Here is a 13,939-nt window from a genome sequence, read left to right on the forward strand (position 1 = left end):
AATCGACGTGCCGATAAATTCCTTTTCCCGTGTCGCGATAAAACTCGCCGCTCTACGCCTGGGCGATCCCGGATTACGGCTCACGTCGGATTCCCTTGATCGGCCCTCCCGGCGTGAAACGACGGCTGGTCTCCGCGACAGGCCGTTATCGCGCGTCGACATCGCCGGTCTCGTGCATTTCGCCGCATTCTTCGTAATATTTCCGTATTTCCTGTTGAAGGAGATGCCGCGGGAGTTTCCCGACATCCAAGGGGGATTCAACGACGCGTGACTCTTGGGACCGATCGATGACTCGCGCGAACGGCGCGACACTTCGTCGCATCGGCGCTTGCTACTGGAATCGCTGCAGACGCTGACAATCTCGCTGGAGCTCGCCGAGATGAAACTCGATTTTCCCGCCTCTGCGTGATGTTTGTTCGACGATGAAAACCCGGCGGGGTAATCTTCCAAGTTTTTCTTCAAGTCGCGCGAACGGCTCGTCGCGCTTGTCTCAGGCCTCGGTGATTTCGTCGCTCTTTTCTGCCTCGTCGGCAATGTGACAGCTCGAGATAACGCGCAGTCCTTCGGTGACATCGAGGCGTTTCCGGCACTCGCAGGTCGCTCCTTTGTCGTCCACGAGGGCTCTTTTTTCATGCTGGAATTGGTGAATCTTGGACACTTGTTATTTTCCACGTTATCTTTAGGCCTCGCTTTATCAGTGCGTTCACGTGATGACGGAATCGTTTCCCTTCTCGGTTCTTGAAATTTTGAGTTTAAATCGCTCCTGCCGATCGTAGAGGCGTTATCCTCGAGCGAAATGCTTCGCGATAGCGAATGAACGTATAGATTCCCGTTATTATCCATACCGGGCAATTTTGCATAGTTGCTATTTTCCGGAAAATAATTCCTGTTGTCTTCGCAAGCGTAAGATCGGTATTCGATATTCTCGTCGGGAATCGTTTCCGTTTCCTTTTCGGTGGTTCTCGGTCTTCTCACGCCTTTGCTTAAAAAATGATCCATGGGATAAAGACGTTGGGCGTTCCTTGCCTCGCCAATGTCGTAATATTCCTCGACGAAATCGAAAAGGCTGTGATCGTATCGATCGTTGAGTCGCATCCCGATCACCGAGTCGGCCGAGTTGAGGTGCAGCGAATTCAAGACGACGTCGCCGGGCGGTTGAGTGTCATCGTATCGCTTCCTCAGAGTAGCTTCGATGAGCTTGTGACGGTAGGCTTTATAATCGATGTTCGATATGTCGATTATGGGATGCTTCGCCAAGGACGAAGGACGATTCAACGACGAACGTTTCTTCTTCGATGCACGATCTCCGATCTGCTCCTCGCTTCGGCTCGAAATCTTTGACGTACCGTCGCTGCTTTGTAAAACCGACGTGGAATTCATCTTGCGAGTCGATTCCAGATGCAGACTGGAACTCGAAGTGGAATCGTTCGCGATCCGGACCGGATAATGCATCACTAACGACGATCGGGCGGCGCGATTGTGATGGCGGCGACGACGACGAGAGGACCAAATACTTTTTCCATCGAAGGCTTTCAGTGGCTCCTGTACGTAATAATAACGTAATACGTTATTAGAACGTATTAGAATTACGTCTAATAAAAAGATCAAACCGCTAGGCAATGAAGGGAAAAGAATTTTATCGGCTAATTTTTTCGGCGAGCCTCACTTTAATCTCATTTTCGAATCTTTTCCGTAATTAATGCGCATATACTTTTATAAGAGAGACGTAGATCGTGCCGAGAAAATTTTCTCTCCTTTCTAACGTATAATATACGCCCCGTTACAGTTACTCGATCTGTATATCGCCTTGAATGGAATCGCGAATGGTACCGCTATTGTGTAACAAACAACGTTATATCGCGGTTTCGCCGCGAAAGAAATTGGAAAATTTACAGTCCAGCAGTGCTTCCGCTCAAACACCCGCGGAAACGCGCGAGGGTGTGCGAGTTATCGATACCGGCCCGGTTTCAAAACGCGTTCCCGAACATTTTGCGAGATAATGGCGCGTCGCTACCGCGTGTGTGACTGTCACCGCGTATAAATAAAAAAACGGGGCAAACGAAATCTCTTGGCTTTTGCCCTTTTGTCGAGAGACGGAAAACACGCCGAGAAAAACACGAATAAAAATATAATATCGTTCGTCGCGACATTTTTTTTATTCATACAGTATCCCAGTACCGTGTACTCGTGTTTCTTCCACACTGAGAAAAAAAAGTTGTTCGTTTGACTAAATGTGTTCAACTGATTATTATTTTTTTAATTGAAATATTTAAGTATTTAGGTCAAATATGTCATGTTAAATTTAATATGTCATATTTAAATACTTAAATATTTCAATTAAAGAAGTAACAATCAGTTGAACACATTTAGTCAAATCAACAACTTTTTTTTTCTCAGCGCACTACTACATTTCTCTCACTTCTCGGGTATCTGTTCGAGCGAGATAATTTATCACACGGAGGCACGTACCAACATGATGTAAACGCGCAAGATCAGCGGCGCCGCTAACAAGATCGTAAGGGCTAAAGCGAGGGCACTCTCAACGATGAAGGGTGGCGTCGATTGCAGGGTTAAGACGAGCTTCCCAGGCGCGAGCACGTCCAACATTCCGGCGATCGCTTGCTTTTCGATCACGTCGTCGTATTGCAAATCGCACTCCAGTTGTTTACGCTTCACGTTTCACCCTTAGATCGTCTTTGGATCGCGGGCTGTAAATTCGGGCGATCGATGCAGCCTTCCAAGCCCGCGGGCTGCTGCCTGCTGCCAACAGCAGTGTCTTCTATAATCGAGCGATCGCCGATACTCTCGATTACGCGGTTCGTCTTTTTTTTTTTTTTCTCGATTTTCATCTCCCGTGGCTGCATTCGAATCACTGATTAGAATGTTCGATAAATTATTGCTCCACATTTTCATTTTCTAGATTATCGTGCGCGCAATCTATGTTATTTTTTTATTAACATTACTGCATATAATTTTTAAACATAATTTAATTATAAATAATATCATTAAATTTAATTTAGTTATAAAATTAAAAATTTATATATTGTAATCTATTAATTATAAGATTAGGCAAATGTCCTTATCAATGTCATCGCGGGGGTCGCATATTTTGACAGTTCGCACTGCTTGACAATTCAATATCTTATAGTTATTATTAGCGCGCTAATATCGCAAAAACCGAACACCGCGTGTTATTATTATATTTAATGTCAAGACTAAAAAAAAAAATCCGATTCTAATCTATCTTAACAGTGGCAAATTGCACATTTTTAATAAGTAAATTCTTATTTTTAAAAAAGTCTTTTGTTGTTTTTTTTTAGAAAAAAACATTCTCGCTTTCCCTTTCTCTTCTCTCTCTCTCTCTCTCTCTCTCTCTCTCTCTCTCTCTCTCTCTCTCTCTCTGTAGGACATTGAACTGTTCAAAATTGATTCTGATATTTATTTGCATTAATAAGCGTGCTTGCTTCGATAGAAAAAAAAAATATTATTTCTAGATTATAACTTACAATTATCATTGTTGTACGGAACGTTAATGTCTGGGCGACTCTGCGTCTGCTGGATGGGCGGAAGTTGGCGATAAGAAGCGTCAACATCCTGATAACCGTTCTGCCAACGTTCCGGATGCCGTTGATAAGCCCCCGAGAAGATTCTTGTGTATCTCAGATAACAACCGCTCGGTATTTGCCACTGCAAATCGGGTATTAGGATAGCCGGAATTTTTATCCACCCTTCTCATCCTCCCCCCCCCTCCCCCCTTTGCGGTCCCCTTTACGTAATCATGAAAAACCTCTTTTACGTATACTTACGCCGTAAGAGGAGCTCGGCACGGGCTGGGGCGGTCTGCCGGGACACATCAGCATCTTTCTTCTGTAGAATCTCGGCTAAACGAGGAGATAAGTGCATTGAGCCACGGTCTCGCACATGAATTTCTCTCACGCTTTAATCTACGACTACATCCCCCTGAAAGGGCTCTCTCGGCCGAGACTGGCGCGCGACAAAACCATTTCGCTTTAAACGCTCGCCGCCATAAAAGATATTGATGTCGCTATCTCGATATTTTCGTTAGGGAAAAGCTATTTCAGTTTATTCTCGTCTTGTCTCGTCGCACTCGCGCGCGCGTATAAATTTATTAATATGCAAAGGGCGATATTTTTGAGGGAAACGAGAGATAAAAATGTTTTATACTCACCTCAGAATTATGATCCTCCTCGGATTCTGCAAGAATACGATATTTCATCAATTGTTTTTTGTTTTGTTTTGTTTTTTTTTTTTTTCTTCTTCTTTTTATCCAACAATTACGTTATATATTTGTATGAAAGGGGAAAATGCGACATTTGATATTTGAAAAGAATTGAAAGTATCACGTTTCGCCGCGAAACCTTTTCCATCTGCCGCGGGATTGGCGGGGAAAAGGGCACAATAGCGTAAATTTACCTCTCACGTGTATCGAGAAATGGCATTCGGCTCGATTTCCGGCTGCATCCGAGGCGACGTAGCGCACGCTGTGAACGCCAGGATACATCACGTGTCCGGGACCCTATAAGCGAGACATACGATAATTAACTTTTCGCGCGATTGCATGCAAATTTCCTTTCAGGAAAATATCTTTCGACTATAGGTATACGTGGGGACGAATCTTGTCTCCGCTCATCGCGTTCCGCCAAGAGTGGAATCGCGTAATGGCTCGAAATTCTCTCTTCTTCTTCTTTCTTTTTTTTTTTATACGATTAGCGAAGCAGCTACTTACTCGCACGATCCTCGTTTCAATTTGCCTAATCAGATTAACTGTCACAGGTTGCATAATGTCGAGGACCATTTATAACCCCGCGCTATCGAGGCAGTGTAAAGCCACCAATTATCCGTGTGCGCTGGTTATCGCGCACAGACAGGGTAATCCCTGTTATTACGTTAATAAAGTACACGTACAACCCTTTTCACGGCAAAACGCCAGAAAAGTAGGAGGAAGACGGGGAGGGGCGTTGGCCCGACAATGATTAATCATCCGGCCCGTACTTTTTCCTACCAAGATACGCTCGCGAAGAAAATCGCAGATACCTCTCGCCGCATCGCGTAGCAGTCCTTTCGCGAGTCTCTCGAAACATGAGCGGATAATTAATGAACGAGGAATATATCTTTGCTCGATTGTCAACACCGGCAAACTTTTAATTAAGAGATCAATGACGGATGTGAAAGGTAAAAACTTTTGCCTGCGATACACTCGGATTTGCGAATTAGAGAAAATTGAGCAAATTTGAAGATCGATATAAGTGATATAAGATAAGAACACGTACCCTCGTCTTATAAACGTGCTCCACTGCGACATTGTCGGTAAACGTCGGTTCTTGCCAGAATATCAAACGGTTTCGTTCTCCCGGACTCAATCTGACTTCGAAGGACGTGGGACACATTGTAACCTTGGGATTTTCCGTATCTGAAAAATTATCACAGCGTTTCCGGATAATCGAACTTTCTTCTAAAGGATCATTACCCTTTATTTCGTCCAAGTCGAAATTTTCTTCCTATTTTCAACCCTCATTTCTCTCACATTTATAGATTCTAGAGAATTTCTCGATGAGTTTCATTTACATAGGAATTGAGTTTCTACTTTGTACCTCAAATAGTAAATGAACAGTTTTCCACTTAAAGATTTAAATAGTAGCTTCTGACAAGAGCTTAGATTAAATAGATTCAAGTGGAGTGATCTGACTTCTGCACTCAAAATAAATGCTAAATTGAAAATAGAATTGAGAGTAGAAAATAGAGAAAATTTTGACTCGGGAATAGAGGGAGAGAAAACTAGAGAATCACACAGAATAAAGCTGGCGCAAATCGATTAAAAGCGAAAATATTGAGACGAGGACGGTAAAGCGGTTATTTAGCCATTAAGAGTTTCGAAGCCGCCGCATAATTTCCACGAGTTTGTCCGATCGACGCAGCGAGTTTATTCTGCGTAATCGCATATCGACTACGGCGATGCGCCGGTGCTCCTTCTTCCAGCCGTTGCGTTGCGGAAGGAACTTGCTTAAAGCGAGTTTCACGAACTTTCCGAATGAGTAATTAAGCGGGACGAGACGGGAGTGCACTTTGCCGTAGAAACTAAAGTTTACCGCGTCGAACCGATTCGACGAGTGCCGGCTGATTCCCGTCCTCTGATCAATTGTGGCTCCCCTTCTCCCCTTGGTGAGGAAAGTTTCTTTTCTTGGGGAAAAATAGGTGAATTTACGAAAAAAAAAAAAAGTATCGATAAAAGAGAACACTCTTCTCGAAATCCTGAATTAATAATCGACAAAATCAAAGATTGACTTTAGTGCTACTGAATTTCCTCTCCTTATTTTTATATTTACTTGTTTTAACTTTCGAGAAAAATATCGGAAGTTAAAACGAGATCAATCTCGCGCCCTCTCCGAATCAAATTATATTCTCTTCTTCTTATTTGTATATTATTTTAATAGCATTCTGATTTTTCTTAGCGGCATTATTTTACTATATTTTATCGCCATCCGGCGTACAATGATATGCTCATTTATTTATAAATGCACGGCCAACGCTATCGCCACAGCGATATACTCGATACAACGATATGCATAAGAAAAAGGAGAGCCTGCGAGAGATCTCAAGCGGATTTTATTCCTGTTTCCTCTTACACGCGAGACTTACCGCGTACTCTTATCACAATTCTACAGGTGCTGGTGTAATTAGAGACCGGCGACCACGCCGTAAAGGTAACGATCGTCGTACCCGCCAGCAGATCCGCTTGCAATTGCTTTGCCCACGGGGGTGAGGCATGTACGTATCTAAAGAGAGAGAGAGAGAGAGAAAGAGAGAGAAAAAAAAATAATAAGAGACGTAGCGTAGCGTATATAGTAACTAACTTGCATCGTTCGATATTTAAGTAATATTATCTCGTTTACATTAACGGAGAAAGAGAGAGGTAGATTACACAGAGGAAATATTAAATGTGTATTTACTTTTCGGATTTATATAAATAAATTATATAAAATGAACGTAATACAATATCCGAATTAAATGCATCTATGGACAAGAAATATTATATACTCTCGAGTTGAGCAAACTATCATAAATTCACCGATTTGACTGAAACGTAACTCTATTATACAGTTAGGTATAATTATACGCTTCATTATGCATAATTGTAGATATTTCTTACCTCCACCAGTTCATGTTGGACTTCGGTTGCGGGAAAGTTACTCGTATAGTGCTTTGCCTAGCTGGCAGTTCGACATCCATGTCCTGGGGGCAACTCACGAACGGTCGTGGCATGTCTACGGCGATAAAGTCGATTGTGTTGTTAAGTTTCCAATATCAATAGCCCAATTCCCGTATCGTGATTACGTTGACGCGCATTTCCCACGCTATCGCGTTGCGTTCTTACGAGAGGCGTTACTTTAACGCGACCGGGAAATATCCCATCGCGTGTGCAAACTTTGTTACGCCTTTCTCTTCTCGTTTTACATCGTATACGATAATACAACAATAGTGTTAAATATACACAGACCGAAGAGCTTTAGTTTTTTTTTTTTTTTTTCACGGCAGATAACTTTTTGATCGATTTTAAATTGACCTTATCCCTTTTTTTTCTTTTTATTAAAACAGCGAATAACTATCTCAATCAAGCTCGTGAATTTTTCTCAGACATTTTCTACGTTAATGTTTGATACAAGAAAATAGAAAGAAACAGAACGTCGCGTTTAGAAAAAACCGATTTAAATACTTTGCTTCAAAAGTTGATTTTCACGCATTAGCGGCAGTATGTGTCCGCAAAAATGTGAAATGGCGCGGTAGAAGGGTAGAATCAAAATCTCCTTTCCATTAAACGAAACAATTAGCGCCGCCGAAGAAGAACCGCGAAAATGCGAGCGGGCATGAAAAAGCGGGCAAAGCGGATAGAAACGAACGGGAGGAAAAGGGCGAAACGTAAAAAGCCGCCGACCCGGAGTAAGCTCGTTAAGGGGCGGCGTTAACGTATGATCTCGTTAGCAAGCAGCCTCTACACAGGAACTTTGTAATATTAAAAGCTGTTTCCGAGTGGAGCATGACTAATTTAACGCGTCCGAGAATTTTCGCCGTTAGATTACTCTAGTACGGACCGGCGATATTTTACGTTCGATCGCGCATCCTTCCAACGTGCTTCCGTTGCATTTATCGGACAGAACAACCTTAAGAGAAAATCAATTGAAAGTACATAAACGCGTCTTACTCACGTTCTTCCGCTAGCGTTTTCTTCCCCCTCCTCCCCCAAAAAAACGACGTCCAAGTCTCAGGGAAAATACATGCGCGCGTTTTACGAGTAAAATTTTGCTTGTCTCGAAGCGAAGATAAATTTTAAATAATTTCAGAATAAAAATACGCGTGAAAGAATTCTGAAACGATAAAGCAACAGTCCGGATTAAAGTATCGCCTCTTAATGCAACAGCCAGCTTGTTAAAAATTTCATCGAGTGATGAACATCTCGATATAATTTCGCGCAAAGTTACGACGCGGACGGATGACGCCTGCAGCGTTTTTTCTCGGTAATTATAGAACTGAGACAGACTAAGTTACTTGGATTATAAAGGGAGTCTGTCACAACTTCACGTAGACAGATAGGCTCCTTCCCGTTCCATCGACCCTCGCTAACGCAGTGTCTCGTGTGCGGCCCTTCCAATCGGAATCCTCCCCGACATCGAACGTGACACTTGGCACCCTGCGGATAGACGGATGCTCCGGAAGGGTGACCGGGACATCTAATCTGTTCCATTTTAGAGAAAGTACCGAGTAGATAATATTGAATTTCAATAGAAAATTTTATTTTAAAAATATTTATTATTATTTCTTTGGGAAATTTTACGGGTCTCCTGATTTTTTGCGTTTTTTTATAAAACTATGTACATGTTTATAAAATTCAAAAATCGAACTAATACAAATTATGTTGTAGAAATTTAAAATCTAAATTTAATAAATATATGAGAAAGAAATGAGAAATATTTAAGATATTTTTCTTAATCTGTTCGAGTTTTGCATCTAATGTGGTTTTTAATATCACACGATAATTCGCACCTCTCCGTGTAAAGGTGGCTCCATGGCGTGACATTTCGATGTCGGCGAGACGCAAGTTCTCTCGTCGGGTGCCAACACTAAATCCACACTGCAAGTGCAATAGTAACTTCCGGCGGTATTGACGCACTCGCCGGTGCAACCACCGTTTCGGTTTAGACATTCGTTCACATCTTGACATTGCCTCCTGTTTATGTAATCCCAGATGAGAGATTTATCAAAAGGAAAGAGAGAGATCTTAATCTCTAGCTTGTTGTAATAACATTCATCAACATTTAAATCTTACCTCGAAATTAACGCGTATCCGGCTCGGCAAGCGCAAATAAAAGATCCCACGGTATTAATGCATTCTTGATCGCATCCATCGCGATGCCATTCGCATTCGTTGATATCTAATGTCAAATTTTTGAAGTCATTGTTATTAAAAGTCACACAATTATACATAAAATAAAGACTGGAATCAAAAGGATATATATTATCAAGACGATCCATAAATATTTTTAAGAATTCTAAAAAGAAATAAATTAAAAATTAATAAATTATTTCATTAATTTTTTTACCGCATAAAATATATATGTTGTTGCACTTCTTTCGTACATACGTGCACAGACATAATTTATTGTACGACAAACAAACTTTTTAATAAAATTATATATAAAGCTTATGGATTGACTTGATTTTTGCTTTTGTTGTAATATAGGCAATAATGTTATATTTTCCCTTATAACTTGCCTACGCACTCGTTCCCTTGGAGTTGAAATCCGGAAGGGCACGTACAATAATACGAACCGAGTGTATTGATGCATTTCTCGTTGCAAGGTGCCCTTTCGATGCACTCGTCGATGTCTGCGCAAAAGTAAACTCAGTTCAGTACGATTAAGCGACGTCGTTTTTTCCTTTTCTCGGAAAACGTTTCCGCACACGAACCTACACAGGTATCGTCCTGGAATCGATATCCCGTCTCGCACTCGCAACGATAACCGCCCGGCATGTTGGTGCATTTGTTGCCCTTGCAGATACCAGCCGCGCATTCGTCGACGTCTAAAAAGCATACACATCACACACAAACACAAACATAAACACAAACACACACACACACACATATATCGCTTTGCGAAAACTTCCACCGACCTAAGCAAGTCTAACTTTGTAGCAAGCTTCGAAAGTGGAACATGCGGCGAAATCGTGTAGCAAAGAGTCACGCGTTACAGTCAGATTTTTCAGAAGTGACGATAAATTCTTTCTCTCGAGAATTGTATAATATAATCAGAATATTAAAAACAGTGAAACGGTAATTTATAAATATAAATTGTAAAATTAGTAATTCTCTATCTTCGATATTATTATTTCGTACGCGATTTTGTCTCACGAATGTCTTGTTAAAATACATCCCGCTAAAGAAATAAAAATCCATTCGATGGAAATAATAATAAGAGCAAACTCCAAAGTAGATATATAATTACAATTCTAAATCTAATAGATTTCACATGTCTTACTCACCGACGCAAGTAGAATTCATCATCCGGAATCCTTCCTTACATCTGCACTCGTAAGAGCCAGGTTTATTGACGCAGATATGATCGCAGCTGTGCTCTCCCTCGCATTCGTCGATGTCATGACACTCGGAACTATCAATCCCGCCCTTTTGAAAACCTTCCTCGCACAAGCACACCGCGGTACCGTTCACCGCCACGCAAATCTGTTCGCAGCCGCCGTTATGTTCGTCCTGGCAAGGATCGGACGGTCGACAGGATCCGTTTCGCGGTACGTGACCTGGCAAGCATTCGCAGCGAAAGGATCCCAGGGTGTTGATGCACGTCGTATAATCACAACCGCCGTTATCGTTCGCGCATTCGTCGACGTCGACACAGGTTCTCTCGTCCTGGGACAGCTCGTAGCCGATCGGACAGGAACAGAAGTAGCCGCCAACAATGTTGTTGCAAATGTGGGAACACTCGCCGTTTCGCTCTTGACACTCGTCGATGTCCAGGCAGGTGGATTCATCGGCGTGCAAGTAATGTCCCTCGTGACAGGCGCAGGTATAGCCTCCCAATAGGTTTACGCATTCGTGGGTGCAATTGTGACGATCGGTCAGACATTCGTCCACGTCCACGCATTTTTTCCCATCGTCCGACATGAGGATATAACCGGCGGGACACTCGCAACGATAACCGCCCTCGGTGTTTACGCACGTGTGAGAGCAGCTCGATTCCACGTCGTTCTCAAACTCCTCGCATTCGTCCATGTCCTCGCAGCTTCTGAAATCATGTTTCAGGCGGAAGCCGGGCGGGCAAGAGCAACTTATGCTCGAGTTTGCAACTTTGTCGGGATCTTCTTCCTGATGACAATAATGAGAGCAGTTGCCGTTGTCGCGCTTGCAACCGTCCATCAAAATGCACGTTCTATTATTTTGCTCCAGAATATATTCAGCTGGACACAGACACTCGAAGGAACCTACGAGATTCACGCACGAATGCGAACATCCCGCGTTCTCGATCTCGCATTCGTTGATATCGTCGCAGAGAGTTGGATCCTGAAGATTATGCGTGAAACCGACGTTGCAGAAACAATCGAAGCTGCCGGGTGCGTTCACGCATTGATGAGTACAATTGTCACGCAGTTCCAGACACTCGTCGATGTCCGCGCAAGTCGCATTGTCTGGCGATGACAGACGATAACCGTCAGGACACTCGCAGACGATCGAGCCCTCCGCGAACACGCAAATGTCCGAGCATCCGCCGTTATCAATCGAGCATAGGTTTCTGGGAACGCAGAGAGTGTCATCGTCCTCCGACAAGATCATTTCCTCGGGACACGAACATGTCACATTACCGTCCTCGTGATCGTGACACGAGTGAGAACAGCCGCCGTTGTCGATCTTACATCCATCTTCTCGTACGCAAATCTTTTGATCCTCCGCGAGGATCATACCGGATGGACAGGCGCAAGTGACATTTCCATCCTCGTAATAACACAGATGGGAACAACCGCCGTTATTTTTATTCAGACACTCGTTCTCGTACGCGCATGTCGCTTCGTCCTCCGATAAAATCATTCCGAGCGGACAGGAGCAGGATGCCCGACCGTTCTCGTGTTGACAGAAATGCGAGCATCCTCCGTTGTCGATCCAACACGCGTTTATCTCGACGCACGTCTTGCCGTCGTCCTTCAATAGTTTGTAGTTGTCAGGACACGCACATTCGACGCCTCCATCTGTGTTCGCGCACAGATGCGAACACCCTCCGTTATTCTGGATACACTCGTTGATGTCCTCGCAGATCCTGCCGTCGTCCAGCAACTCGTATCCCTCGGGACAAGTACAGCTGAAAGTGGCATTTGTGTTCAAGCATCCGTGCGAGCAGCCTGTATCCTCGAACAAACACTCGTCGATGTCCTCGCAGTTTCTTTCATCGTTATTTAATTGAAATCCCGAAGGACACTCGCAACGATAAGCTCCTTCGGTATTAATACAAGTGTGACTGCACGTGTGAGATCGGTCGGAGCATTCGTCTATATCTCGGCAAGTCTTCTCGTCGTCCCGTAACTCGTGTCCTTCCGGACAACTACAACGAATCCGCCCGTCATTCTGCTCGCACGTGTGTGAGCAACCATGATCCTGGGCGCAAGGATCGTCCGACAGTTGTTCGCAGGTTCTAGAATCTTCCTGCAGACGCCAACCGGAAGGACACTCGCACAAATAAGAGCCCTTAGTATTAATACAATCGTGGGAACATTTATGTATTACATTTTCGTCCTGGCACTCGTCGATATCCTCGCAGATGCGTTCTTTACGCGAATATCCCGTAGGACAGGTGCAATTATTATTTTCTTGAGACTCTGTACACTCATCCTGGATGACGGCGATACATGTACGATTATCCTCTCCAAGTTCGAATCCTGTCGGACAGGAACATGAGTAAGATCCCTCGAGATTCTTACAATCGTGACTGCAATCGTTCGCCGTCTCGTTTTCGCACTCGTCCTCATCCTTACACGTGTTGCCGTCCACGTCCAAAGAGTAACCCGCGGGACACTCGCATCTATAACTCGTATCTATCGTTACGCACGAATGCGAGCACGAGGAATTGAAGCAAGGATCGATCCTCGTGCAAGTGAGACCATCGTCCTCCAGAATCCATCTGGAAGGACACGAGCAATGATAGGACGCGTACTCGTTGTGGCACAAATGCGAACACTCGTGATCGCCCTCGAGACATTCGTCGATGTCTTCACACTCACCATCGTCCTCGTTTCGTCTAAGTCCTCGAGAACACGTAAAATCCCCGCACGTGAGACCGTCCTCGAGAATCTTCATATCTCGCGGACAAGCGCAATGATAACTGCCGGGGATATTAACGCATTCGTGCGAGCAATCGTGCTCGTTCTCCAGACATTCGTCGACGTCCGAGCAAGTCGATCGATCGTCCAACAGCTGATATCCGATCGGGCAGACGCATCGCGGCCCGTCCTCGGTATCCTCGCAGATGTGAGAGCAAAGATTCTTCAAGCTGGTGCAGTTTCTCTGTTCCTCGCAGGTCGCATTGTCCTTCATTAGGGCGAATCCAGGAGGACACTCGCACGTGTACGCGCCGATGATATTAAGACAGATGTGAGAACACAGGTGTCGAGACCTGTCCATGCACTCGTCCACGTCCTTACACGTCGCACCGTCCTCCGCGAGGCTGTAACCATCATGACAGATGCAACGATAGCGGCCCGGCTCGTTCACGCACTCGTGTTGACAGCCGTGCGATTCATTCTCGTCGCACTCGTTTATGTCTGAAAAGAATGTCAAACGCGAGAGATAATTAAGTTAATCTCTCGCGTACGAGAGATGATAAAACTTTCTCTTTCTCTAAAAGTTTTATCTTATCGGATACAACCA

General features: G+C 44.0%; 1 protein-coding gene across 4 annotated transcripts in view; it reads right to left on the reverse strand.

Annotated features, from left to right (window-relative positions):
* LOC126855645 (fibrillin-2-like) overlaps positions 1-13,939 on the reverse strand; it is a 34,445-nt gene that overhangs the window by 4,255 nt on the left and 16,251 nt on the right. For 3 of the 4 annotated variants that reach the window (XM_050603453.1, XM_050603452.1, XM_050603455.1), the window contains 13 exons: positions 10,555-13,833; positions 9,982-10,095; positions 9,787-9,900; positions 9,341-9,446; positions 9,058-9,241; positions 8,563-8,749; positions 7,169-7,283; positions 6,658-6,794; positions 5,292-5,431; positions 4,435-4,537; positions 4,190-4,215; positions 3,807-3,881; positions 3,507-3,687 (listed from right to left, as the gene is read on the reverse strand). In XM_050603453.1, the coding sequence (XP_050459410.1) occupies positions 3,507-3,687; positions 3,807-3,881; positions 4,190-4,215; positions 4,435-4,537; positions 5,292-5,431; positions 6,658-6,794; positions 7,169-7,283; positions 8,563-8,749; positions 9,058-9,241; positions 9,341-9,446; positions 9,787-9,900; positions 9,982-10,095; positions 10,555-13,833 (4,761 nt within the window). The remainder of the gene's footprint in view (positions 1-3,506; positions 3,688-3,806; positions 3,882-4,189; positions 4,216-4,434; positions 4,538-5,291; positions 5,432-6,657; positions 6,795-7,168; positions 7,284-8,562; positions 8,750-9,057; positions 9,242-9,340; positions 9,447-9,786; positions 9,901-9,981; positions 10,096-10,554; positions 13,834-13,939) is intronic. The other variant, XM_050603454.1, reaches the window with a different exon arrangement.

The sequence above is a fragment of the Cataglyphis hispanica genome, chromosome 16 (assembly GCF_021464435.1).
Source record: "Cataglyphis hispanica isolate Lineage 1 chromosome 16, ULB_Chis1_1.0, whole genome shotgun sequence".
In the NCBI taxonomy this organism is placed as follows: Eukaryota; Metazoa; Arthropoda; class Insecta; order Hymenoptera; family Formicidae; genus Cataglyphis; species Cataglyphis hispanica.